The sequence below is a fragment of the Strix aluco genome, chromosome 9, assembly GCF_031877795.1.
Source record: "Strix aluco isolate bStrAlu1 chromosome 9, bStrAlu1.hap1, whole genome shotgun sequence".
Lineage (NCBI taxonomy): Eukaryota > Metazoa > Chordata > Aves > Strigiformes > Strigidae > Strix > Strix aluco.
Window position 1 is genome coordinate 30,635,773 of NC_133939.1, and position 27,031 is coordinate 30,662,803.

At 43.8% G+C, this 27,031-nt stretch overlaps 1 protein-coding gene across 1 annotated transcript; it reads left to right on the plus strand.

The window, feature by feature from the left end:
* Positions 1-454: 454 nt before the first annotated feature.
* On the plus strand, positions 455-26,554 carry GPR149 (G protein-coupled receptor 149). Its single transcript, XM_074834621.1, has 4 exons — positions 455-1,423; positions 2,424-2,616; positions 4,646-5,097; positions 25,799-26,554. The coding sequence occupies exons 1-4, from the start codon at positions 455-457 to the stop codon at positions 26,369-26,371; spliced, it is 2,187 nt and encodes a 728-aa protein (XP_074690722.1). The 3' UTR covers positions 26,372-26,554.
* Positions 26,555-27,031: the final 477 nt, after the last annotated feature.

A 27,031-nucleotide genomic window follows, 5' to 3' on the forward strand; every position in this document is an offset into this window, starting at 1 on the left:
CTCCTCCCTCCTGCAGCTCAGAACAGCGCAGGGTGAATCCAACAGCCTCTCATTTCTACTATGTTTCTCCCTGAGCTACTAGAGCTTGAACATACCTGATATTCTGCCTTCGTTTCACCTGAACTCGTGAGTAAGGCACATTGCCTGATATCTGTCAAAAGTGAATGGCATGTTATTGCCTGAAGAGCCTAAATTAACCATTTTCCAGTACTGAAAGGATTATGAAGACTTGCATTTTTTTCAGCACCTTTGATACTTCATTGTTGCCTGATTTTTCAAGAGCATGAGTTGTTCTGGTTATCAAGGGTACTTTCACCTGATTATTTCTTCATCAGATGCCACAAAAGAGAGTCCAGGAAAACAAAGAAACTTGTGATGTGGAGCTAGCAGTTCTGGTTTCAGCTAGTGAAAACTTGCAGAGTCAGTGAGCGGGCAAAAAAACCTGCCAAGGACAATGTCAGTAATGCCTAGTAATTTGTCACTCAACGGGACAAGCTTCATCGCTGAAAATCATAGCGTTATGGATAAGCCTAGTGAGCAGAGAACTTTGAATGTCTTTCTATTCTGCCTGACTTTTATCATAGCATTCACAGCACTTCTGGGCAGCATTTATTCACTAGTTTCCCTGCTGAAAATGCAAAACAAAACCACGATTTCAATGATTGTGACCTCTTTGTCAATAGATGATTTGATCAGCATTGTGCCAGTGATTATCTTCATGCTCACCCAGTGGTCAAGTGATGTCCTCCCCCAGCCTCTGTGCACCACCTCAGCGCTTATATATTTATTCCAGGGCATTTCTAGCAACCTGAAGGGGTCTCTTATAGTTTCTTTCAACTTCTACACCATCAACAAAACTGGGACAATGAGCTGCAGCACTTCCAAGCGACGAGTGAGCGTGGTATGGGCCATCCTTACCGTCTGGATTGTCAGTTTGCTGATCTGCGTTTTGCCTCTCTGTGGTTGGGGCAAGTACATCCCCACCTCCTGGGGCTGCTTCCCTGACTGTGCCAGTTCCTACATCTTGTTTTTATTTGTTGTCTACTCGCTGTGCTTTTGCCTCCTCACAGTGCTGTCTGTTCCTCTAACTTACCAGCTGTTGTGCTCAGATGAGCAACAGCTACTGCACATTGATTACCAGGAAATCTCTCGAGGCTGCATCACCCCTGGGACACCTGCAGGCTGCAGTGCTGCTACCCCATCTCTGTCACCACTGGACCCTGTGGATCAAACCCTGAAGAATTTCCAAAACATGTGTGCAAGCTCGGAGGCAGTTTTTAGGGAAGGGGGGGCTGAGAGCGGTGCACTCGAGCCCCGCTGCATGGACAGCACACAGAGCAGGAGCTTCACCGTGGGCTTTGCCCAGAAACGATTCTCACTGATTCTTGCGCTGACAAAAGTCATTCTCTGGCTTCCAATGATGGTAACTTGTCAGATTGCTTTACTTGCTAATGTTTACTTACATTTAAATGGGATGTGAGTCAGTGTGCTTTGTATTGAAAGAGATGAACAGTAGCCATTGGGATTGTTCTTTATAATATAGTTTGTGCCAGCAAGTCCTTTTAAACAGGTCTGTGTCACTCCACAGATTTAACTGGCTGTCAGGGGGTTTGGCAGGGCCTGATTCATCAGTACTCTATCATCACCTCATCTGTATCACCTGAGTACAGGGATGAATAAGGGCCACCCTTTTGTATTGCCAGCTGACAGGCTTCAGCTTTATGGGCTCTGGATCGCACTAAGCTAGCTCTCCTGCCCCTCCACACAGCTGTGAGTCATGTCCTTTGCCAGACTGGTTAAAAAATAGGAGTTTATTAGAAAAAAATGAGGTTTGCTTGCATCTTTGTAATCTCTGTAGTACTGGGGGAGGGGGGGGAGTGCTGTCCGTGTGTGTGCACTGGTGTATTTGGGAACAGGTACATTCATGTGTAATTGGAAAGGGGTCTGCTGAGAACAGGGAACACGGGGCTGGGGTGGTGTTACCCCTGGCCTGCGGGGTCTGTAGACTCAGCTCCTGAGCTTCTCTCAAGGGACAGAGCATTAGAGCACCTGCAGCGCCGCCCGGGGTGGTGTGAGCTCTCTCCCCTGTTCCCCAGCAGCAGCTGGGGTTCCTTGGTACCATGCAGCAGGGACTGAGCTAACAGGTTCTTCTAAGTTGGTTGGATTGCAAGTTTTTGTTTTAACAGTGCTCAGGCATGTGTATTTAGCTTAAGCGAGGGTTTTTCTGAGAAAAGGAGAATGAGAGTCTGTGTCAATGTGTTTTCTCCACTCTCTGTTAGAAACAAAATTGTTAGGCTCAGCAAACATTAATGACAACCTGTGTCTTTTAGTTGTGTCATATTCATAGTGAGATGTTCTGTTTATTCCTGGAAGTATCTCGAGTGCCTGAACCGATTTACTTTTCAAAATGCTCTGCTTTTCAGATACAAATGGTTGTCCAGCACATCACTGGTTTTCAGAGCCTGTCGTTTGAGACACTTAGCTTCCTGCTGACTTTGCTGGCTGCCACAGTCACCCCAGTGTTTGTCCTGTCAGAACACTGGATCCACCTGCCCTGTGGCTGCATCATTAATTGCAGGAGGAATTCCTATACAGTGTCTTCAGAAAAACTCCAAAGTAAGTACGGAAGGGTGACACGCAGCTGGAATGTATCTTGTAGTAAAGAGAATAGGACAGTAGTGTCAGTAACAGTACTTTGTACTCCTTGAAATCATTTACCTGCATTACATAAAACATTATTCAGAACAATATATGAGGCTCACAACATTAATGGGAGAGCTGAATGGAAATAGTGGATGCTGAGGCACAGAAGTTTGATTTTCTCCAGGTCACTGTCAGATCTTTTAGCAGAAGCTGACGGACTCTGAATCCTAGTTTCGCTCTCCTCTCCCACCGTGGTAAAGATGTACCTACCAAAATCTGACTTGTACTACTCAAATACATGGACTATCCTAAACATGTTTTATGTCGTGGAGGGAAAAACCATGCTAATCGCAAGCAAATGATAAGAAGGAGAGGAGCTATTGTTTGTACAGCTGCACTGTAGCTACTAACCAGAAATCACAGCGACACCAATAAGCAAATAGCCAAGGATGTGATTTATGGGAGGGGCCTGTATCTCAGTGTGCTCATGCTGCTTCTTGAAAGCTGAGGAACTCCTACACAGTTTCTGCCTAAAAATATTTCCCCACATTTTTATAAAGTTTACCTTGGTGTAACAGAGGATGCCAGACCTTCACTGGTAACCTTCTTGGAATCTTCTGAAGCCCTGTTTTCCTCTGGGCCTCCCTGTACAACCAGCTGGAGGAATCCCTGCACATGCTGACTGCCACAGCCTGTCTCCTGCAGTTACATGACTTTTGTTCTTTTCATAAAAACTTGATCATGTGGTAATAGTCAGAGAAACAGAAGACAAATAGAGCTATCCATCCATGAAGTTATCTCTAGTGAAAAACACATTTAGGCTTCTGCAAACATAAATAGCATTGTTATGTTTGTGGATAAAAGACTGCACGATGCTTTCCTGTAGACTTCCTGGCCACAGTGGCTTAGGAAATACCTCAGTCTCCAATGGTCAGGCGCAGAGGGATTGCGTTTTGAATTGCAAAGGAAAGTAAGTTTCCAGTGTTCTGGAACATGAAAATGTTTTATTGACGCTTATTATACCTACTAATGTAAGTTCAGTATCTTTATTAGTGAAATTTACATTCATTACACACAAATTATGCATATATTTTCATGCATGTTTGCTTTCTGGGACAACTGAAAAGGTACGGACTTAAAAAAATTCAGTTGTTCAACAGTAGGTAATTATGGAAAGTTTGAAGGCTAGAAATCTGCCACAGGATATTAAATACGTCTGTATAACTACATCTGTATCTCTTAGATCTCTGTTAACACATAATAAATATATTCTGGTAAAAACATCAGTAGGGAAGCCTACAAGGAGGGAAGATAGAGCAATAGCTATTTTTTGATTTGTGATCATAATTATTACCAAGAGTAACTTTAACAGAAAAATAATTTCAATTTCCTATTTATAATGCTGCTGTTATATTTGTGTATAAAAATGATGGATTTAGTCATTAATCTTTCAGAAGTGAGAGTTGCAGTGCTAGAGTTTGATACAGTTGCTCCTGTACAAAAATTTCATTGTGTAAATACTTCAGATATCTTTTTTTACCGTAGAATTCTGTTTTTCTTGCTTGCCTATTGAAGGTTAGTTATAGATTCTCAGAAATGTTTTGTCATTTTGCATGATTTTTCACCTTGAGGAACGTAGCTGAAAGAGGTTGTGAAAAAAAAGAGTATTACAAAATTTAAATACTTTCTTCTCAAGTGTATCCCATACAACATCATATATCATGTGGTTTTGAAAATGGCAGCTAATCTACCAGTTTCTGGGAATCCATTAACTCTGGAATGTGTTAAGTTCTGAATGCATTAAGTCGGCAGTATAATAACTATCTGAGAAGTCTTTCCTCTCAACAATTCATTCTTTTTATGGATGGGGAATTGTCTCTTTCTGGCAATAGTTAAATCGTTTATTCCATGTTTTAGAATGTCCTTTTCCTTGTGTATGTGACCTCATTTTTCTTCTTGGGTTTGACCCTTTTAACACGATGTTTCTTCCCTTTCTGCTTAGCCAAACGCAGGGGTTTCGAGTTCAACCTGTCATTCCAGCAAGGTTATGGAATCTACAAAATATCCCACGAAACCCACCACCACCCCGACGGCGACGGTAAATCCGCCTCCTGTCACCACCTGCTGAGCTGCGGCCGCGGGAACCCCCCGGGCCCCGGGCGGGGGAGCGGCGGCCCGGCGCGGCGCGGGCAGGCGCCGTTCAGCACCACGGCTCCGCCGGACAGCTCCCGCGGCGCCCCGGGGGCGGCCGGGTCCGGGGGGGGCCCCGGCCAGCAGCGCAGCCCCGGCCCCCCCGGTTCCCCCGGCCCTGAGACACCGGCGCCCGAGGCGGGGGAAGAGGCCGGACAGTTTCTCGAGGGCGCGGAGAGGAGGTTGTCTCACGAGGAAAGCCATAAACCTGAGCTCGCGGACTGGGAATGGTGCAGGAGCAAATCCGAGAGGACCCCTCGGCAGGTAACACGTGAATTTGCCCTCATTTTTCTCTAATAATAAGAATTACCTTACCAAAAAATAAGAATATTTTTTGCTTACATTGAAATTCCTATTAGTCCTATTGGTAGTGTAGTTACCTGTGGTGAAAATCACACTTAGCATCGTATACTTTAGTAACCACACACCTATCTGCAGATTCTGATCCTGCAATAATTTCCCACTTCTCTTCTTAATCATGTGGTTTTAATTATTATTATTATTCTGCGTGCACCTGCAAGATCTGTATATGGTAAGAATTCAGTATGAATTACGTTAATTTATCTTCACGAATAAGAGTTTTCTCTCCAAAAGATTACATTTTCAAGAGTATTTCCAAGCATCTGGTGACTTTTTTTGCCATGGTCACATTTTGGGTAGGGGGAAAAAAGAGAACTGAGAAACCATGAATGGTAAGTCCACAGAGAACTGCAGATTTCGGTATGGGCACAAAGATTCCTATTAGATTCAAATAGAAAAGGTTCAAAATATTCTATTGTTCATCCCTTTCCTTTAGACTGTGGACAGTTGTTGGGGAAAAGAAATTCTGAGAAGTGTATTTGTTCTCAGGAGCTCTGAGGGAAATGTGAAGGTGGAGTCATAGTACGTTAGTGCTTCGATTGAAAGGCTTGTTAAAGGTGGCTGTAACCTCAGCTGGTGTAGCTCCTCACACAGAGGTTCCCATGCTGCTCTCTCACTTTTGCTGTGCACTGTACTGAACCCAGCAGAGCTTTTCATGACCTGGGAGCAGGGGAATATCAAAAACCATAGGCTTTAAGGACACCATCTCAAATTCATAGAGAGTGCTCCCGTCTTGCCTTGTGACCCTTTCACCTAAAGGGTTGTCCTGTTGAATGTCCAGCACTGCCGCAGAAGTTGGGGTTTGCTTTCAGTTCTTGTACTGCAGGTCTCTTCCAAGCCCAGCGTCCTCATTTGCCTCTTCCTTGCTGTGCTGGTAGGGCATATCAAGAACAGTGAGATCACTGATTTCCTCAGCTCGGAGGCATTCTGGCTCTGCCATGACAAACCTTGTTGTTTGTGCCTATGCTGGGAGGGTCTCCACTGACTTCTGACTAGAGTTGGGTTCAACACTGAAGAGCTGTGAGAGAGAATTGCCCCAACAGAATGGCAGACTGAAATGGCCCGGCAAGAGGACAGCTGTTACCTCACGGAAGAACATGGGCTTAAAGGAGAACTGCTTTACTTTTATTTTCTATAATCAGTGTTTAAGGGGCAAACTATCACAACAACTGCTGCAGGTTGAATGCTTTTGATGAAAGAAGGGAAAGATTTTTAGCCATTCCTTGTCAACCGTGTTAAGTGGGCCATGAGTATGAGGATTTTCTGTCTCCTAAAAATTCATGATTATGAACCAAAGGCTGATCACTGGCTTGAGGCACCAGTGAGCCTGCAGTGTGATAGCTGTGGTGGAGATAGAAATGAGCAGCAGCTGCTCATCCCCATGGAATTCACATCCTGCTTTCATCATGTACTGGACTCTAAAAAGCGGAGTGACCCAAGGAGCAAAAAGAGGTAATTCTGCTCCTTCTGTGCACACCTTTCCTGTGCTGTGGCTCCAGTACACAATTTTGGTCTGTGTATATAGTGGTCTTCTGGCAGCATAGATGTATACCCATTTTCCAGATAAACCAGGGCAGTTCTGTGTAGATATAAGTACAGTTTTCATGTTTTATATGTGACACAGTCACAGGTTCATATTGCTGCTGTAAATTGACTCAGACAACTTAAAATGTCAGTTCTGCGTGCTCACCTTTGGAAGTTTCCCTTGGTGGAATCTGAAAGGAGCCACTATTGACTTTTGATTTATTATGCATGAGCAGCCAGGAAACACATGCAAAAGGACTAAACCAAAGAGCATTGAAATATTTTAAAAAATATTTTATTACTCTTTGAGTAATAAATAGTAATACTATTGGAGGCTGAGTTTTCATTTTATTTGATTAAATTTCAGGAGCTTTTGTCATATGTGGCAAAATTACTGCTTCTCTTCTGCTGTGTTTGCACAGTGAGAAGTTCATATTGGCCATAGGAAAAGCACATCTCCAGTTTTTCTCTAGGATGGTGACACTGAGAGAAAAAGAGAGTGTGTATCTGTCTTCTGAGGAATGAACAAAAACTTCACTGAAAACTTAAATCCTCAGGAGGGTGATTTTATGTTTGGGGGAAGCAGTTTCCTGTGTCGTGTGGAAGCAGTTCCTCTGCCACTGTCCTTCAGTGGTCACACAAACTAAAGTATCAGTTGCCTGTTAAAGGGGTTTAAATGTCTCCACTGAAACAAGCAGAAGTTTCCAGGAGATGTAGTTGCATGTTTATGCCCTATTCAAGGACAACAGAAGATGGTCAGTAATTTTCCTGGAAGGCCTAGTTTTTCCTAAGCCATCCTGCTAGTGTGTGGAAAAGGAAACTTGCATTAAGGAAGTTGAATTTTAAGGTCCAAATGGGAGGGAAGGACTTGACCTTGCCTGGGTTGTGAGAACCCTGCCCTGGAGCACGTGCTGTCTGAGCTAGGTGAGGCTGTCCTGCTTTTGTAGCATTTCCTGCAGAAACTGCAGCTTCGGTTAATCTTTCCAACGTGTCACTTCAGTGAACTCCACAGTCAGTACAGTCTCGCCTTGTTTATTTGAATTCTGATACCTGCTGATACGAGAACCCCAGTCCTGCCGCCCGACACAACCCCGAGGTGATGCAGGAGGTGGGAATTTGGGGCACAGTGAAGTCAGAAGCCAAAGCTGATCTGCCCAGCCAAGTGTTAACTGAACTTGGAGGGTTTGAGTGTGCACTGTGGAATTCAGGTGACATTGGGTGTTACAGTCGGTGGGAGCGGGGTAAGAGCCTGTGCGGGGTCCACAAGACAGGAGCTGCGGAAGGCTTTGGGTTGGAAGGGAGCTCTGGAAGTCACCTAATACCCCCTCCTGCTCCAAGCAGGGCTGACTCCAAAGCCAGATCAACTTGCCCTTGACCTTTGGCACATACATAGGTAAGATGCAGAAGATGTATTTTATATCTAAATAAAGGAAATCCCCCCTCCCTCTGGTAAGCACAAGTTTATTGTTCGAGTCAAAGTAGGAATTAGTTTGATATTTCAAATTTGACTGGTCATCCCTTTCATGAAAAAGCAAATGTTCACTCTGTTGCAGTGTGCAGGGATGAGTTTCTGTGTTTGTGGGCAAAGGTAAATGATGACTCACCTGGTTTTAATCTACTAGTTCTTGCTAACCCCTTGTGTACCATGTATAGTTTGGTTAATAAAGTCAGTATATCACTAGGTGCATCATTAACTGTGCCTCTCCTTGTGGTAGTTTCCAGAATGAGTTTAAAAAAATAAAATAAGTTCCTTTTCCCATCTCCTGTGGCTGCCATTTCAAATTGCTAGACCTGTGACTTCCATTACAGCAGGTACGAGCATCTCTTTGTGAAGCAGCTGGTAACGGCTGCATGTGGATCGCTTGATTTGCCCTGGGGCTTTCTGTGTCACTTTTGGACGTACTTCACTACTTGCATTACAAGGAATCCCAATTCATCCTCTTGTGACATTTTCCAAGTTATAACCCAGTGTGCAGTTGCCAGGCATTAAGGCTCCTATGGTTGAAAAGTTCAAGGTTTCTGAGTTTCAGATCTCGCTGTTTCTGACATTCAGTGTGAGTTTCCAGAGCTTCGCAGTGCTGACATTTGCTTTGCTGCTGAAAAAGGGCAGAATATGAAACTCCAGCAAGCATTGTAAAAATAACTTCAATGCTTTTAATGTTGGATGAAAGATCAATTTGGGGCAAACTTTAAATAAGTTGAAAGCCATCCCTTTTATTTATCCCATCTGGAAGCCCCTAAGCATCTAAGAAAAGTCACTTTCTCCTCATCACTCTCCATTTCTCACCTTTGTTAATTAAGGAGTCTTTCCCTAGCATTTTTTGGCCATATACTTCTGCTTAATTTGTCAATTAAGCTAGCCAGCTGGGGAGAAGGGGCCAAACCTTACAAAGAAGTGGATGATTATCCTAATAGGATAAAAGTTCCTCATCTTCAGTACTTTCAGACTATAAATGCTTGATCACAGAAATAAATATAGATGTTCTTACTAGAGTACTTGCAGCTTTCCTTTCAATAAGCAGAACTTGTAATAACTTACAGTAGGAGGAAGAATAGCAATTACACATGGATTTTCAGCTTAGCTGGTAAGTGATGTGGTAAATGTGTCCTTACATGCTGAATTTCCACATAGCAAAAGGCATGGACACTTGGCATGAGAACTTGAGAAAAACATAATCTCAGTCCTCTGAACGTACTTGTTGAAAAATGGTCAGTGAGTTTTCTTACAGAAAATTAGAATGCATTTTTCTCACATTAAAATTCTCTATCATTTCTGTTGTATTACCTGATTTGAAAGCTTTTGAAATCAAGAGCTCCCTTGAGATCGCTGAGAGCAGCCAGGATGGGGTGCTCCATTTCTCTGATGGGTCCCCCCTTCTGCTGTTGTGCCTCTGTGCTCCTTTATGTTCACGGAGAGGATCTTTTACTCACACAACCAAACAGTTTGCAGTTCTGCAGCAAAATGGAGAGCACTGCAGTAATCAAATCTAGAAAATACCACGCTGATTGAAGTTACAGCTGGGAGAGCTACCGTCAACTTCAGCCAGGTATTGAAGAAATCATTGTGAGAGTTGCTGCTGCTGAATGAGTAACACAGTGTGTGTTGCTGGAGCTGACGGGTGTCCCATTTGGAGTCAAACCTGATTTGCCAAGTGCAATAAAACCAGAACGTTTTGGTCTGGGCTGAAAAGGTGCAGTAGTCTCAACCTGATCTCCAAACAGCAGCGAGCCAGGCACACCGATTTGGCACAGAGGAGAAGTATCTCTTACCAGCAGGACAAGTAAACTCTTTACAGGATAGTCCTGGTTCTTCCAGCAGTGCATCAGCAATGATTTTGCTGTGCAGATGAAGCGCCAAGTACTTGCCTCAGTCTTTGGCATTTTCTTGTACCACATGGTCATCAGAAACGAGCTGGGTGTCACCAGCTTTATAAGGGCCTGTTGTCATGCCTTTTGATTAATCCTTCTCATAGCCACTTTGCAGATTGGACAGGAGAGGAGAGAGAAAAGGGAGATGAGATGTAGTGAGCAAATACAAGCAGGCTTGAACAAGCACGGTTTCGTGACAGAATAAATTGCCCAGAGTTTCTCTGAGAAAGCTCAGGAGGAAAAGAAGCGCTGTACTGGAGAGCAGCCCAGTCTGAGCGTGCTGTGGTCCAGGAGCAAACCCAGCGCACATCCTGTGCAGGGTGCCTGTGGCAGCAGTTTTATCCTTTACAAGGTCACCTACTACTTCAGCCCTTCAAATGGCCCGAATCAGGACACAAGCTGGCTTGCGGGGCTGTTGGCACAAGTGGCGGTGACAAGCATCAGAGCGGGCTGTGCACAACGGCCTGAGCCCCATTTCAGTGGAGGGACAGGTGTGAGGGGAAAGGAGAGGCAAGGAGGGCTTCTCCCCCAAAAGAGAGCACGTCCACGCTCCTGTTTTGTTTGAGGGACCTGTCTGAAACACACAGACATGTCCCTCTGTTATTTAAAAAAACATGAAATCATTAAAAGGTAAACTGTTGACTTGAAATAGGTTCTGCTTTCTCTCTACACCCTGTTGTTTAGTGTTGCTTATGTAAGGAAACATAATTAAGATGCATACTTCTGCCACACATCACCTTAAAGCCATGGAAAATTTCAGAGTTCATAGCAGTGAGTGAGACACTTGCTGGCACTGATTTATAAAATTGACATTGTTTATGAAATTTGGTGTGTGTGCGTGCATGTTGATTTATATTAAGCTGGTTAGTTAGGGTTTTTTTAGGTACCTGTAGTGATTTGGAGGTAGAAATACATCAATCTGGTAATGTTAACATGATGATGCTACTCAGGCGATGCAGTGCAGCTGCATTCCACGCGGTGCGCTTGGTCGGCACATCGATTCCGAGAGGGCAGAGGGGTTGCACCAGCTCTCTCTTGCCTTGCAAGCTGTGTTACCAGAGAACTGGTCACCAGATCTTGTAGCTGTAAGTTTTGTGCTCCTGTTTACTGAGAACTGGGGTAAAAACAGAGAAAAGCAGGATGGGAAAGAGAAAGTTCAGTCACATGGGTGAATGTAGTGTAGAGTGAAAGGACTTTGCTCTGACAAAAAACACTCTCTAAAGCCACTGAAATAGTGCTGGTCAAATGCAATACAATTCAAGAAAGATCCATCTTCTTTTTCTAGCCCTCTTTTTTGAGGAGTGGCTAATTTACTATATACCATAATTTATTTATTTTTTTAGCGCTCACAAATTTTTTCCAGTTCCTCACCCAGTCTTGTGCTATTAGCCAGTTCTAGTGACTGTACAGCAGCTGCTCTTCAAGCTTTTAACAGACCACAAAAAAAATTTACTGCAAGAGCGGGTATGAAGCATTCTGGTTTTCATTTCCAGAAACATCCATACATGAAGACTGTGTTTTCCCTTCTACTTACCAACAAAACCTCTAATTGTTTTGCAATACATCTGTTATAAGCTCTGCCTGTACTGGCAGTACTTTAAAGTTCTCCACAGTTTTTTGCAAGCAGCCATCAAAAAGAATTGACCTAATCTCATGGAAATTAGTTGGTCCCTTGCCTGATCATAGATGCTGCTGTTCTCACTGACAGTCGATCCTAGTTCCAGTCTTTAAAAGAATTGGGTTACATTAGGAGTTGATGTAGTGGGTTGAGTTCCACAGGCAGCTCCTCTACCCCTGCGGCTTTATGCTGCTGACACTCTACTGGTTTCTTCTGAAACCCAGATGCATGTCATACAAACACCGTGAGGTACTAAAACTGGAGGTCTGGGCTGCGATTTAGCACCTGTGGTTTAGCACTGCGGTGTCTCTAATACCTTCCCTCTGCCAGGGAGGAAGATGGTGTGTGAAGTAGCAGGCGCTCTGCAGTGCCCGGTTCTGCTCATCTCCTGGCTCTCGTGCTGGGAGGGCCCAGGGGAAGGAGCCCTGGGCTGGACTGGAGATGGGAGTCCGGTGGCTCAGCCAGTACCAAATCCTCTTGAAAACATGGAGGGGAAGTGGAATTTAGCTCTGTCCTGCACATCATCTGGGTAAACTCTACTGAGCTTCCCACAAGTCAATTTGGGGCAAAATACACGTATAGCCCAGCGGTGCTGCGAGCTGCTGCTGGCTGCGATCTCTGGTCACAGCACAGTTGTAATAGCCAGCAACACTGAAGTTTGATGTGGCTCTGAGTGACTGCAGATCCTTTGCCTGCCAGTTGCCTGGTTAGAGACAGTTTTGTCTTCACTTTCTGGAAGGAGCCCAACCCAATGCCACAAAAAGCCAGTAGAGATGCAGTGTTGGCTTGTTCTTTTTTTTTATCGTATGGGCTGGCAGTCCACTGGGTGGAGTAGGAAGAAATGTCTGATGGGTGAGGCTGAGCCTGAGGGAGACTTAGGGAGTGTCCCTGCCAGGACTTCAGTGCTGGAGCTGAAGAGCAGCTGAGCTGGGGTGAGGTGGGGGCTGGTAGAGCCTTGCTGTGCTGTAGGAGAGAGGACATGTACAAAAGGAGGTGTTGGGAAGGAAAGGGAAGATAGAACTGCTCTCTGAGGCTGCTGCAGTAAATCCATCCTTGGGACTCCTTTTATAGATGCTTTTATCCATACTGTATCACAGTCCTAAAGAAATGCAACAATTTCCTTGGCTTGTGCTTGGCCTTTCTTCTAGTTTTCTTTTATTTTCGTAGCCAGAGCCTGATAGATCGCTCCACTGTAGAAGTACTGCAAAGGGTAGTGCATGTGTTTCAGCAGAATAAAACTTGACTGCAGCTGAAGGGGGACGTTACAACGTGCCTCCCGGTGACTCAGAAGGAGCAACATGGCATAATAAGTGTAAAACGCATTAATGAGGGCATATATTTCTTTAATACTTGTTTACATATTATAAGGCTTTGGACTGACGTACCTTCCAGCATAGCAGTATATGAAGAGGTGAAAAATGTCACCTATTCCACCCCTCCCCTCGAGCTCTTTCCTACCATGTCATGTCCAATTTTTTTGTTCTTTCTTTAGCACTTTCCAGCAAATTTACTCAGCCCTTTCACCTAAAAGCTGTGGTTTTGCCTCTGTTTCAACCCAGGGAAAATGAGCGCAAAAATAAAGCTTCCATAAATCTTGTCTTGCTGCAAAGCTAGCGCATGGCAGTGGCTGTGCTGATGAAATGGAGGCAGAGGTGGGAATACTGAGTGCAGTGCTGTGTACTAAATCGCAGTGTTTACAGGCAAAAAATATCCTCTTGGGCTGCATCCTGAGGTTAGGGACAGAGTTGCGTTTTTCCCATTAACACTAATGGAAGTCAAGAGGCTGAACCACACACCGTGCCCTGGAAATGTGGCCCCCCCAAGAAAGCCATCTTGTACCTTTCCTCCCCGCTCTGCTTCTGTAGCAGGAGGTGTTCAGAGGTGTTCAATGGTTATAGTCATGATGCTGATGGGCGTACGTGCTATTCTCTCTGTTCCAAAGAAATGTTAAATTTCCTACTTTACTACCCCCAAACTTACAGAGTATGTTGGGCAGATTGGCCCAGTGTGCATATCACTTCTTAATAGTTAAAAAAAAACCCTCCAAGGCAAAGGACTTGCTGAAATTTTACTGAATTTTGTGTGATGATTTCCATCTCGCTTGAAGGCGGTTTGCACTGCTCGGTAAGGGTAAGGATCCAGTGAGAGGCTTTGCATCTCTGATGCAAAATTAACCCAGTAAGGAACTAGGGCTGCTGGTCTCCTCTCAGTGGTAGGTCAGGAACAGTTGGAAATAGTTCTGGTGTGACCAAACCACTCAGCTGCACTGTGGTCACTGACCACCCCTTCACACCCCGTCCGAGGGGTGAGGGTTGCAGGCTGACCTGCTGACTGCATGTCGGCGAGAGGGCTCTGAGATTGGGGTAGTGTTAAAAAGTACAGCTCTCCCCAAGAAACTACCCGCCTACCTCACGTCATTAGCTGGGGTTGGCTTTGGAAGGCCAGAAGCAGATGTGGATAGGTTACCTTTAGCAACTCAAACTTTATCAAAATGGGGGGAAAAAAGCCAACCACATTTTACTAAAGTTTGTAAATAGCAAGGTTAGTCAACAGTGGGTCGGATCCAAAGCACCCCAAGTTCAAACATCCCAGCTTTTAGTGAGGTAAATATTCCATTACGTTTAGTGGGGCTTTGTCACAGTTTGTGTAATGCTTTCATGTGAAAAACTGCTGCTATTTCGTATGTCTGATGCCAGCAACCACTCCGGTGCGTCAGGGGAAGGTAACTCTTGGCAGGACGGGAGGTTTTCAGTGCTGTCTGCTGAGAGGAGGGCTGGTCACACCAGCTGGCCTGCACTGCTCACTCACCTGAAGTGATTCAGGGCAACAAGGGATAAGAAGTCTCTCCCTATGTTACTTTTTTCCCACCCTCTGAGCAACAAGTGATACTTGCAGAAGGCTGCCCATTTTAATTTGTATTGTGAAAGCAGTACTTTTTTTCTGTTATTTTCAGACCTTATATTATCAGTGAGAAAGCTATCAATTACTTTGATTTAGCTTTTTGAAGAGTAGAGTGCCAGCCAATATACGTGATGCCATTGATTTTCTGTTGAAGCTGTGTACTCTGTGGAAGATGGCACTGCCTTGGAGTGATAGTAATGATGCCGTAGCTGGTTGTCTCCTCATCGTCTGTTCTGCGAGTAAAGAGTTGCTCTGTCAAAGAGATTTCTCTGGAATAAAAGTGGCATGAAAGGCAAATGAGGCAGTGGGTTTTATTTAATACCTGTATAGGCTAGCTGTAATTGAGAGGGAGAGGAAAAATGGTACTTGTCATTTCTAACTCTTGCTCAGCTGCATTTTTGAAAGATACCTTTAACGTCTGAGAAAATACCAGTGTATTTCCCCTTCCTAAAGAGATTGAGTGTAAATATGTCATGTATTTTTTTGCCTATACTTAAGTGCCTTCAGGCAACAGAAATCTCCCAGGCTTGCGATATGTTATAGGCTTTCTGATTATTTTTTTTCTTTGACGTGATACCTCATCTATGGATTGCCTCAAGCAAACTCTTTCAAGAGACTCTCTGTATAGAACCTATTTATGTGCCCTGCAAAGAGAAAGAGCGGGAGGCTGTGTAAATTAGTTCACTTAGGAGGAATCAGCCCTGTATCTCTGTACGTCTGCAGTTTGAAGTTTTTTCAGCAGTGATAAATAGGCAGGATCTTTCTCACTCCAGGAAAGCTGTGAACATTCCAGTAAACACCAGGCACAGCACAGAAGCTGAGTTACAAATGGACCTGAAGACAATATTTGCTTTCTGCTGGCCTGTACAAGTGTACCCACGCTAACCTGCTGTGATGTTTGTCTGGTCTCTTCCTGCAGTGGTGTGCCCTCGGTTGGAAAATCAATGGAGCATTTCACCATCACCTTCTAACTTTGCTCCAAAGTGGGGCGGTTCTTGGGATGTGTGCTGACTCTCTGCTTGCAGTTCAGCTGCCATTGGCACTCTGCTGAACTGCACGAGCAGGAGAAATATCGAGAGCAGAAACATTTCCCTGGGAGGGCAAGGCTGAATATAGTCTTTGCTCATGCTGGCCCCCCCGTGAAGCAGCGAGCTTCCTATGGCTGCTGTTTATTCAGTCTGGTTCAGATAAATAATCAACAGCTTGCAGACCTGTTGCTTAAACATTTGTTTTTTATGAATGCTAGTATGCACGCACACACCGAACTAGAAAAAAGAAACTAAAAACTGGGCTGTTGAGAGGTAATGAGGATAAATTAGCCTTGTGGAGCTGACCAGTGACACTGTACGTCAGAGTCTCTTACAGGAATCAATCATGCAAAGAGCTGCCACTGATTCGCATCAATGTTCCTTTTCTGAGAGAACAGACAATGCTACAAACAAAATCAATATCACACTGACCAAGGGATCCTTGTACACTGGCCCTAATGCCACTTAATGGAACAGGAGTTACAAAAGCAATGCAATTTAGACACCTTCCAATAAGGCCATTACATTCCAGGCTTCTATGTTCTCCATTTTTTAAAGGCTTGTGCTGTTCTTCTACATTTTTCTTTGTTATATTTCCCAAGTAAGCAAAAAGACCATTTCAGTTTAACTTTACAATACCCGCAGGTCAGCAGAAAGCCTGTTAGTATGATGCTTTCAAATGAACTCAGAACTTTTTTCCAGGACTGGTAGTACACATGTGAAATAAACTTCACCAGGTCTGGTGAAAAGGGTAAGACCCAGTTCTGCAGCTGTTACAAAACAGAGACTGAACATCAGCAGATCATTCCCTGCGCAGAGAGTGACCGCTTCCTGCTGATGGAGAGAGCTGGACCAGACATCCCATGCCCGGATTTCGGTACCCACCACATGGTGCCCAGCAGAGCTCTTCTCTCTTGTGCAATACTGACCTTCTTCAGGCAGTTAATAATGCAATCAGCCCTGTCAGTCAAGACTGTAAGAAGTCATTTTTAAACATTCATGGCTGGAAGGCTTTGGCAGATACATATAACTATGCAAAGGGCATGTTCTTTAGAGTGCAGTATGTAGATTGCAGAGTTGCACCTTTCTAAAGCAGATTTGAGTTCTGTGGACACTAACACAGCTTTAATTGTGGCCCAGCTGACAAAACCCGTAGTACTTGAGACTCACTGATACTGCGCAGTGGAGATGCCGGGATGGAGGTGGTTGCCTCAGGGCACTGCTGGCCTCATTGTTCTGCTCTTAAAACCTCAGGTAGCTTCTCCACCTACCTCTGTCTAAACGTAGGTGTGCACATAGGCCATGCCTTCAGCCTCCAAGTGCGCAGGCAGGTGTTGCCCACATTCACTGTACCACATGAGGAAGCCACACAAGATAGAAATACAAGATTCAGAATTAATTTGCCCAAGTAGCCACAGTTCTGGCACTTTTATACTTTGAAGTGCATGACTTCACAATTTACGTGTTCCTCTAGTGTAGATTTTGGATAATACCTCTGTTTCTTGTGTACACCCCAGATCTATGCAAATTAAAACTAACACTGAATTTTAATTCTGCGCACTCTTTTTTACCTGAAAGTGCAAATAAATTATTAGAAATTATCATATCTCATACTGTGTTGTGGGAACAAATGCACAGACTTATGTAAGGACCAAGTCTGTACTTGTTCTAAAAATCTTATTAAAATAACAAACATACAAATCAAAACAGACGCATGTGTTTTCCCAGTTATTTTTGAAAGATCAGTGTAGGATGTGAGACAGGTGTCCTGAAGGTAGGAAGTTTGGTGAAAGCCAGACGTATCAGCAAATCCCAACAGGCAGGCCTGTTTCCATATTGAAGAGAGTTGTTTCGTGTAAAATCAGCTCTTCTGTCTGTGAAGAAGACGATTTAAACGTAGTAGATTTGAAATAGAAAATCTTTACATGGAAAATATAAGTTGTTTGTAATAATTTTAGCATAAGGACAGCAGCGATTAGAGACGACAGAGAAACTAAAGCTTGTGGCAGATGATGCCTGTGAGGCCCAGCAGCAAGGAGAGCCCTGGACTTCTCTGGGGGACTTAAAGCCAGGAGCCTTCTGAGCCTCTGCCCGTGCTGCTCCCCCTCTGCAGGGGGGCACTGACGGTGCTGCGGGCATCATTTGGGAATGTTAAAAGGGCCTTCTGTTGCGCTCACTTACTTGAGCCCCAGACAACTGAGTACAGAAGTTCTGGTATGTAGATGCAAGTATTCTTACCTTGGATGCCTCTGCTGCACTTTTCTTTTGCTAATTTGCTCCAAATAAAGGTCTGTTCACATCAGGCAGGCCAATGACAAACAGTGGCTTTCAGGTCATCTGAGGTGAGGTTGTCTATTCTTGTCATACCCTATTAGCTCTAAATTTACTGCAGTCAGCCTCTCAAAGGGAAAATCATTGCAGTAATTAATATTGCTGCAGCTAATTTTTATTTTTAGGGAAGTGAAAGACTAAGCCTCTGTTTTAAAATAAACAGAAAACACATTGTCTCTGGAAAGAAACATCAGGATCCTTACTGGAAATATTCTAAAAATAGAACTTTTCAGCTAGAGCTGTATTCCACCACTAATTAGGAATGCAAACTCATTAGAGCTTTATTTAGATTGCTGATATTTCTGTCTGGGAAGGCAGCATGGCCCAGTGGGAGTGGCGTGGGACTGGGACGCAGCAAAACCTGCCGTCTGCGCTGGGCTCTGCCGCTGTGTCGATCCGCAGGCCTGGGAGAGTCACTCTCCAATCCAGGACCTCACACCAGAGCTCTCCTGCCTTTTCCAGAGACAGGATACACACTCTAATATGATCTTCACTTCGCGGTAACACTGATGTTACACCTATCTTATTGTTCCAGGGCCTGTGATTCATGACATTTGAAAATTAGGAATCGTGAGGGGGAGTCTACAGACTACCTTGTGCTCGAGTCCATTGCCCAGACACAGGCCTGTAGGACCAATTCAGGTGCTTTGGGGTGTCCCACTTGGCCTCCAGCTGCTGCTTCAGGAGGCTGTAGGTCTCCCATTAGTCCTCTGTTATATCTGAAAGTTTTTTGAGGATATCCTGAATCCTCTATGGCATCTCAGAGGGCACTAGACAACCACGGCTGGGCAACTAGTTCAAACTCTAAATGTCTGAGTACACAGCCTTCTTGCATAGTCAGGGAGGGTAGCTCCTAACTTAGGTGCACTGGAGCATCTTCCAAACAGATTTTCTTCTTCCCCTTGATCATATAGGAATTCCGGGCTCTTAGGCATTTCCTTTCTGTCTCCAGTTAACCTTTTTTTTCTCTCTGCTGGCCTTTACCATATTGCAACAGCAATTTCTTGCCTTTAAAATCAAATTGAGCTTTGAGCTACGTGAGCCACTGTTCAGGTCATGTGGCTCTGAACAGTTGATCTTTGATTTCAGTTGCTAACAAGTGCTACCTAGCTAAGGATCCACTTCTGGAGCAGTCAGCTTTGTTCTCAGGAGATGAAGTATAATTGATAAGGAGTATTAATTGATAAACGTGTTTGAGAATGGAGCTGTTTGTGCTTTTCTTCCCCTGCTGTGCAGTCATCCACTCCCTGAAGAAAAAATGACCAGGAAATCCTGGTAAGTGTGTGCTTATCCAGACTGGACAATGGTCTCTGCAGGTGCTAAACAATGGAGAACTGGGACCACTGAGTTTAAGATCCTTGCAAACAGGATGAATCCAGTTACACTTAATATAAAATGCAAAAAGCATGTAGAAATGTTTGGTACTTGAAATATTAATATGTTAACCTTAAAGAATTTTCTAGGCTTCCTCTAGCAGAATAAATTGTTGATCACTTGTAAACTAGAGTTTGAAATTATTTTGAACATCACATGTAAATATCTCAGAAACAGCATGCAGAGCTGATTGCAGTCGTACAGTGCTGACTTTTCTATAAGCGCCCAGCTCTGCAAATTGCTGATCAACTCCTGCAGACGCTGAAGGGAAGCAGAGGGAATGCTCTACACCCTTGGGAGGCACTTACCAGCATGCGGAACGAGGCTCTGCTTTGGCAAGTGATGAAATTAAAATTTTCTTCGAGTATACTTGCAGCTTAATACCCCTTTATTAATATTTCATGTAAGTATAACTCTTTCCTGGCAAACCAGATAGAAAAGGGTGTTTTGCTTTGGTTTCTGCCAGTTTGCAAGGAGAAATACAGTAACAGATTCTGTAAAAGCTACCTTCCCCTTTCCTTCCTTCCCCCCTCAAAAAAGCCGTAGGGATCAAAAACTTATTTTCTCTGTGGGGAAGGCTGTGGAGTTTCTAGGTTCTATAAATGGCCTTAGTAGGGTCATTTCAAACTGTAAGTCAGATGGCTCTTGGTGGGCCCTTTCTCACTGCTTTGAGCATTTCCAAATTGAAACCTTTCTGCCAGGGCCTGTTGCCCAGCCGCTGTGGGCTTGGTTATGTCCTCTGCAGAGGCTGAGACCTCCCCTGGGCAACAACATCCTCCCCCAGGGAATCCAGCTCAAACTCTGCTCAGGCAGCGGAAGGAGGGCAGGGGAGCCCGGTCTTAAACCACAACAACTGTGAGGAGGGTTTGCCTCGTCGCAACAGCAACTACTTTCTGTCTTCTGTGAAATATGGAAGGTGGATAATTTAATTCAATAATGAAAGGATTTGCTTTATCAATTATGCAGAGATTTCTCTGTTCGGAATGCATCAGCACTCCTTAAGGAACAAGTACATTTGTGATTTATTTCATTGTAGTTTTTTGTCTTTGCTTGTTAAAAATGCATGCGCTGGTACATGCAGTTCTCCAGTGAAATCCCTGTCCCAGATTCTAACAGACAGAATAGCCTCCAGCCGTCTCGGCAGGAGCTGCACAGGGGTATGCCCTGTGGTAGGACGACGTGATGAGAAGAAACACTCTCCACAAAAAGTAAAACTAGGCAAGGGAAGGGCCAGCTCCTGTTGGCAGGAGCTCGTGGCAAACACCACAGTGTTAGATCCTGCAGAGTGATGGAATGTGTGTGGATATATATTAAGCAACTTGGAAAATTAGCAACTTGCTGTTTCTGTGATGCAAACCTGCAGAAACCAGTCCTCTGGAGGGATAGCTCAGATTTAGTGCTAGACTGCAACTTTTATGAGATCTAGCAGATATTTTGTGGTACTCAGTTATAAGCTGGTCTCAGCATAAAGATAACAATTTTGGCTTATGGAATGTTTTGATTGGGGAATGCCGTGATTTTTTTAATTGAAACATTTGGGCATTTCCAAATTGAAACCTTTCAATCCTACCAGAAATTAAGAAATTAACAGTAAAAAGGGAAATATTTTATATACCTATATGCGTGTGTACAGTGAATAAATGAATACTTGTGTGTATCTATGCGTGTGGGCACGCCGAGGAAAAGTATCTATAAGTGGATATAAGAACCAGAACAGACTTAATTTTGAATGTGCTGTGTTCAAGCAGATAAGTGTCTGATCTTTCCTTCACCTCTCCTAGTTGAGAGTGAGCAAGGTCTCGGAAAGACAAGTCTTCACAGGCTCGGAATCGTTGATAGCAAGGCTTCCTCGTCCTGTGCAGTTGCCATGGATGCCAAACTGGTGTGGGATGCATGGGAGTCAGGAGGAATGCGTGTCAGCTGTGGGGTGTCTTTGTGATAGTACTACAAATCCTGGTATAACTCATTCTGATAAAGCAAACACAGTACTGGACTTGCAGAAAAAATTCTACATTTTATTTAGGGATAATGATAATTATATATGTGTATCTAATATGCTGCAAAACTGCTGAGACACAAAAGCTGCAAAATGGCGCTTGGGTTGAAAAGATAAGGGTTTATTTTCTTTCACAAAGCTCTTTACCTTTATGCTAGTGCCTGCTTCCTCCACGCATTGTCAAGGTAGCATCAAAATGTTGTCTTTCTGAAAATGATCCAAGAAGCAAGTGGCTCTAAGTTTTCTGTACCTTCTTAAAAACATCTGTGTAGAAGTGCTTTAAAAAGAGAACACGTAGTATAAGTTGTGTGGGAGGAGTTAATTTGTTTATTTCTTTTAGAAACTAGGTTTTCTTTTAAGTACAGGAATACAAAGCGTGTGGGCAAAAGAGTGTGGGAAGAGCCTGGTGGAGCAGTACCCTTCCAGAAAGCATTTTGGGCCCAGGCTGTGGAGAGTGAGATGGCAGATGTTCAGAAACACCACAGTGGATCTCTTTCTCTTTTCACTGAAGGAAAAATGAATCATAACCCTTCTACAACTGTGAATGCTCTTGTTCATGCTAAAATAATGCAGAGGTGAGGTACAGGAATCTGGATGAATGAACTGAAGGCCACTGTTAAGCATTACTCAAATTGCTTCCTCTTCCTACTGCTTTGGAATTAAATTGCATTGTAACGCTTAAAATCATAAAGCTGAACTGTAGGTAACAATGGGAGTGGAAGATAAAATACTTCTTCACAAGATATACCAGTATAGTCCGGTTTGCTAGTAGGTTCCTGTTTATTGCCATGCATGTGCCATAAGGGGCAAAAATGGATATTGAATAATGATATCAAGGACAAGATAAGGGTCACATTCTGTTCTCATTAATAGCAATTTATACTGAAAGGAATTCCAGTAATAATCCATTTTACCTGGCTACACATAAAACCAGAAATGCATTCTTCCCTCTTTTGGGCTAACTGTTTTTATTCACAGCATTTTTCTGTTGGGCTGCTTGACTCTACAATGAAGCTTGCAAAGCAAGCTCAAGGCGGGCGACCCAGGAGGGAGCCTGCGGTGCTCTGGGCATTGCCACCACCCTGAGGGGCTGAATGCAGTTCTCGGTCACTCGCCCCTTTCTGGCCCTGGTGCAGAGCCCTTGCAGGTACTTGGCTGCAGAGGGACGGTCCCTGTCGGTGGCTGCGGTGCCTCCCCTCCAGCGTGCAGCACAGAAGTCTTCCTGGGGCTGTGGCACTTTGGGGCCAGCCAAGAGCCAAGGTAGTGCTAGTTCCCCTCCACACTTGGCAGTGAATTTGCAGTTCAGTGGCTCAGATCTCTCCTCAGGCTTTACTCCTGCCTTCCCTTATCATGTAATTCCAGGGTTTGATTTAATTTTCAAAAAACTGCTTAGTAAGTTCTGTAGTGTCATGTAAATGCTGCTTACTTTTTTTCAGTAATTAGCTGGATTTTTTAAACTTTGAACATTTTGCATTGCTGATGAATGGGTTTGTTTCACACACATGTGCTTCGTCACAGCTTGCGGATAACAGTCAAGTTTCCTTGCAGCTCGGTTGCTGCACTGAGGGAGTTTAAGCTGTGATTTGAAAGCTGCTCCCTGCAAGGGCAGTAGTTACTAGGTAGGTGCCTCTCACTGTCACGAGTGCGTGCCATTATGATGCACAGTTTGCCAAGAGACAAATGGATTCTCTACTTGTAGAAACAGATGAAGGTGTCTGTAACTGAACGATATTTCTACTGGACTTGTTCTAGTGGAAAATGGCATAGTTTACTGGCTTCCTGATTAGTGACTGGGAAGTGGTATAGAAGACTTGGAATATCCTTTTCACTTCTAAAGGTAAATACTGATTTCTCAACAGAAAACAGACTTTCAGAAGGAGCCACTAAATCTGTGGTCATTGGAAAATTTCTCATTCCCCTGAACTGGAGTATTCATTCCAGCAAGTGAGGATTGCTCATTCTCCCTCCAAGTGCCTCAGACATATCCTCCATCTTCTTGATGCTCAGTCTGACAGATCTGCAGTGTTTTATTAAGTAGAATGTAACCTTGCACTGAAGTAATCGGTTCTTATTTAACTTTTTTTTTCATACTCTTTAGATGTCCTCCTGTATAATCTAAGTGCTGGTCTAGACTGTTCTTAAGACCCTGAGCATGATTAACAGCCAGAAATGCAGATACTCTTAACTGACCCTGCAAAGGACTTTGTGTTGATTGCAGAAACTAGAGAGGGGGCTGGAAACGGAGCTGCAGGGCTTGTATCTGACAGAAACACCATTCTAAATGTGCGTTACCAAAATTGTTAGGTACCCAGGCTCTATCTGTTGCGATACCAGGACGCTGACCTTGTGCCTCCGTGCTGCCCAGAACGGAAGGCTTTGCCCACTTGGTCTTACCCAGAGCTGGGTTTGTTGCTCTGTCCTTTAGTGGCCTTAGTAAGCACCTGGGATGGAGGACAAGTGGACAAGAGCTTCCTCAAGCTGCAAAAACAGTTATTCTCACGTCTCTCCTTTCCTGGAGGAGTGATCCTAATTACTAATTAACACAGGAAATGTAAGTGCCAACATCTAACCACGCTTGAAAAAAAAAGCCCCCTCATCATTGCTTTGAAACAAAGGCTGGGGGTGCTTGCCCTTAGGAGAGCAACACCCGAGGGAGCCCCCGTTCCTGCCACGGCTCTGTGCTCGGGCAGCAGCCAGGAGCTGGCAGCGAGGTGCTGGCAGCTCACATTCACCCATGTCACAGCTTTGCCGGCTCGATGACACAGCACGACAGCTGCCTCTCTAACTGCACCTTGGAAGAACACTTGAGGACCATTTTTCTCTGACAAATCTATTAAGGAGACCGATACAACTTTGATTTCCTTCCAGCAGGGCAAGCCAGCTCCTAGGGTTTTGTCAGGCAAATTCCTTTGTCAAAGGACCACATTAAGTCACAGTCTGGCAAGATTCTTCTACGCAATGAAACCTGATTTCCTTTTCATGTTCTTTAGTGAAGATGAGGTAAGGTAGCACTATGATTTAGCTGTGTGGTTATAAAGTTCTGCCTAATTTGATAAGAGTCTCCTCACAACAGCTTCATTTCATAATCAGTAATAATTGCCCTTCCCACCTCCCTATGAGCAATCTCACCTTCCAATTGGTATCCTAAACCTCTCTGGTTTTACTCAACTTTCTGAGTTTTACTAGAAAGGAAACATTAAACAGAGCTTGTCCAAGTGGAAGGGGTCCTGTCAGTGGTGAAATAATGCCAGCACTCCTCCTTTCCTTCCTCTCTCTATTCACACAGTTTGCACAAGACAAATCAGTACCCAGGAGGACAATACTGGAGCTTCTGCTTCCAAGGCTGAGCTCAGGGCATCCCCCTGTAACTTGCATGGGAAAGACTGGCCCAGGGTTTCTGCAGTTTGTCTCCTGGTTGCAGATAGATTAATCACAACACAACCGAAGAGGCATATCCTGCTCTCCTAGACAGCTGCCTCCCTCTCTCATCTTAGCCCTCCCTTGCATGGACAGGAAGAAATGCGAGTGTGAGCCAGACTCCTTAAATACCTCAGACTTACACATCCTGAGAAATCAACTCTGTCATTTTTTCACCTCATGCATTGATTGCTGTAATGCTGTTTCTTATTCTCAAATCATCCAGAAAGCTACATGCTACTAAAGAGGGTCTCTGTGGCTACTAAGGAGGGTCTCTGTGCATGTGTCTGTGTGTGTATAGAGGAAGGACAGGGGAGGGTGAGGTTTGGGCTGGTGATTTGCAGCAGGAGGTAGGGAGGAGTGATTGGGAGGTGGGAGTGGTGCTGTAAATCCTTATTATAGATTTCCCACTGATACTGTTGAATGAACATTATTTCCACTATAAAAATAAAATGCACAGAAAAGTTCCTTGAGTAATATCTGACAAGTTGTTTTGGAAGGTTCAGCTGGGTAGCTAAGCCATCTAACTTTAGGCACCTAATTCAGTTAAGACTAATTAAGACAGGGTGCCCAAGGGAGGCAGATGTTGTCAGAACAGGCTCTTGGTTTTGAACAGTCCCCTGGTGTCATTTCTCTCATTTTGGTCACTGAGAAGCTTTAGGAGATCTGTATCTTGGTCTGATTTAAGCAGAGCGAAAACACTTTCAGAGGTGCCTGTGGGTATGAGCTGGAGAGGTGCCTGCTACTGCTGGCTGTCCTGTGGACTGGCTGCAAGGGAACATTAAGTGTAGACTCTTCTAATAAAGTGTGTGTGTCCTTAAGCTGTAGCTGAGTCACAGTCACTTGGGACTTCACTTTTTATACTAAAGTATATAATTATAAAACTTGTTTTTCTACTCTTTAAAGTCATAAATACCAGGTTTCTAAAATACTGTAAGGAAAGTTCTACAAAAGTAAAATAGGTTAACAAAGCATAATTGGCTTATTTATAATGGATTCTAACTTCAAAAATTAGCATTAGATAATGGTCATTCTTTCTCTTTTCAGCGATCAGGTGGGGCCTTAGCTATCCCTCTGTGTGCCTTTCAAGGAACTGTATCTCTTCAGGCACCCACGGGGAAAACGCTCTCTTTATCTACATACGAGGTAAGCACTGAAGGGCAAAAGATAACACCCACATCAAAGAAAATTGAAGTGTATCGATCTAAAAGTGTTGGTCACGAGCCAAACCCAGAGGAGTCTCCTAATACGTTTGCTGACACAAGCGTTAAAATTCACCTAGAGGTACTTGAAATTTGTGACAATGAAGAGGCCCTGGACACTGTGTCAATCATCAGTAATATCAGCCAGTCCTCCACACAGGTAAGGTCTCCATCCTTACGTTACTCACGGAAAGAAAACAGGTTTGTCTCATGTGATTTAGGGGAAACTGCCTCCTACTCCCTCTTCATACCATCAAACAATCCTGACAGCGATATTAACATATCAATTCCAGACACTGTCGAAGCTCATCGGCAGAATAGTAAAATGCAGCATATGGAAAGAGGTGGTTATCAGGAAGAAATACAAATGTTGAATAAAGCATACAGAAAGCGGGAAGAAGATGGCAACAGCAATTAAAAGGCATTTCATGTAGACATTTAAACTGGTTTGACAGACATTGCTCCTCTTGACTCAAGTTACCTAGCAAATACAATGTCAACTGTTTTTTCCTAACATAGAAATGAATTTTATTTGGGTACACTGTTAAATAGATTAAAACTTTTAATGATATATGGATGGGATAACAAATACTTAAGTGCTTTACAGCTTTGCATTAGTGAATTTCAAGTTATTTATATACTTATTTATTTGAGGAACACGTGTGTCTAGAAGGAATCCTAAATAAAGTCCCAAAACCCACCTTTGGCTGCTTGTTGACACTGGGTGTCTGTCTGTGGGAGCCTGTGGAAAATGCAGCTCCACAGGTGAGAAGCTATAACAGTTTTGGCTGACTTGCAATTCTGCTCTTACTGATGTGCCAGACTTGAAACATTTATCTGAAAAAATGTAGCCCAAACCTAAGACTAGCTCATTTATTTGACTAGGTAGAGGATTAAAAGATATGTAAATGGTTTAATTTTCTACTGCTCTATACATGATTCATATGTAATACATATGTAAGTGGCATTTGTACAGACCTTTGAATATGGGTGTCTGAAATGTAAGCATGCACATTTTGTAAATACAACACTGTGAAACTTAGGAGTGTTCTCATGGTTGACATTTCTTTGATCAAAT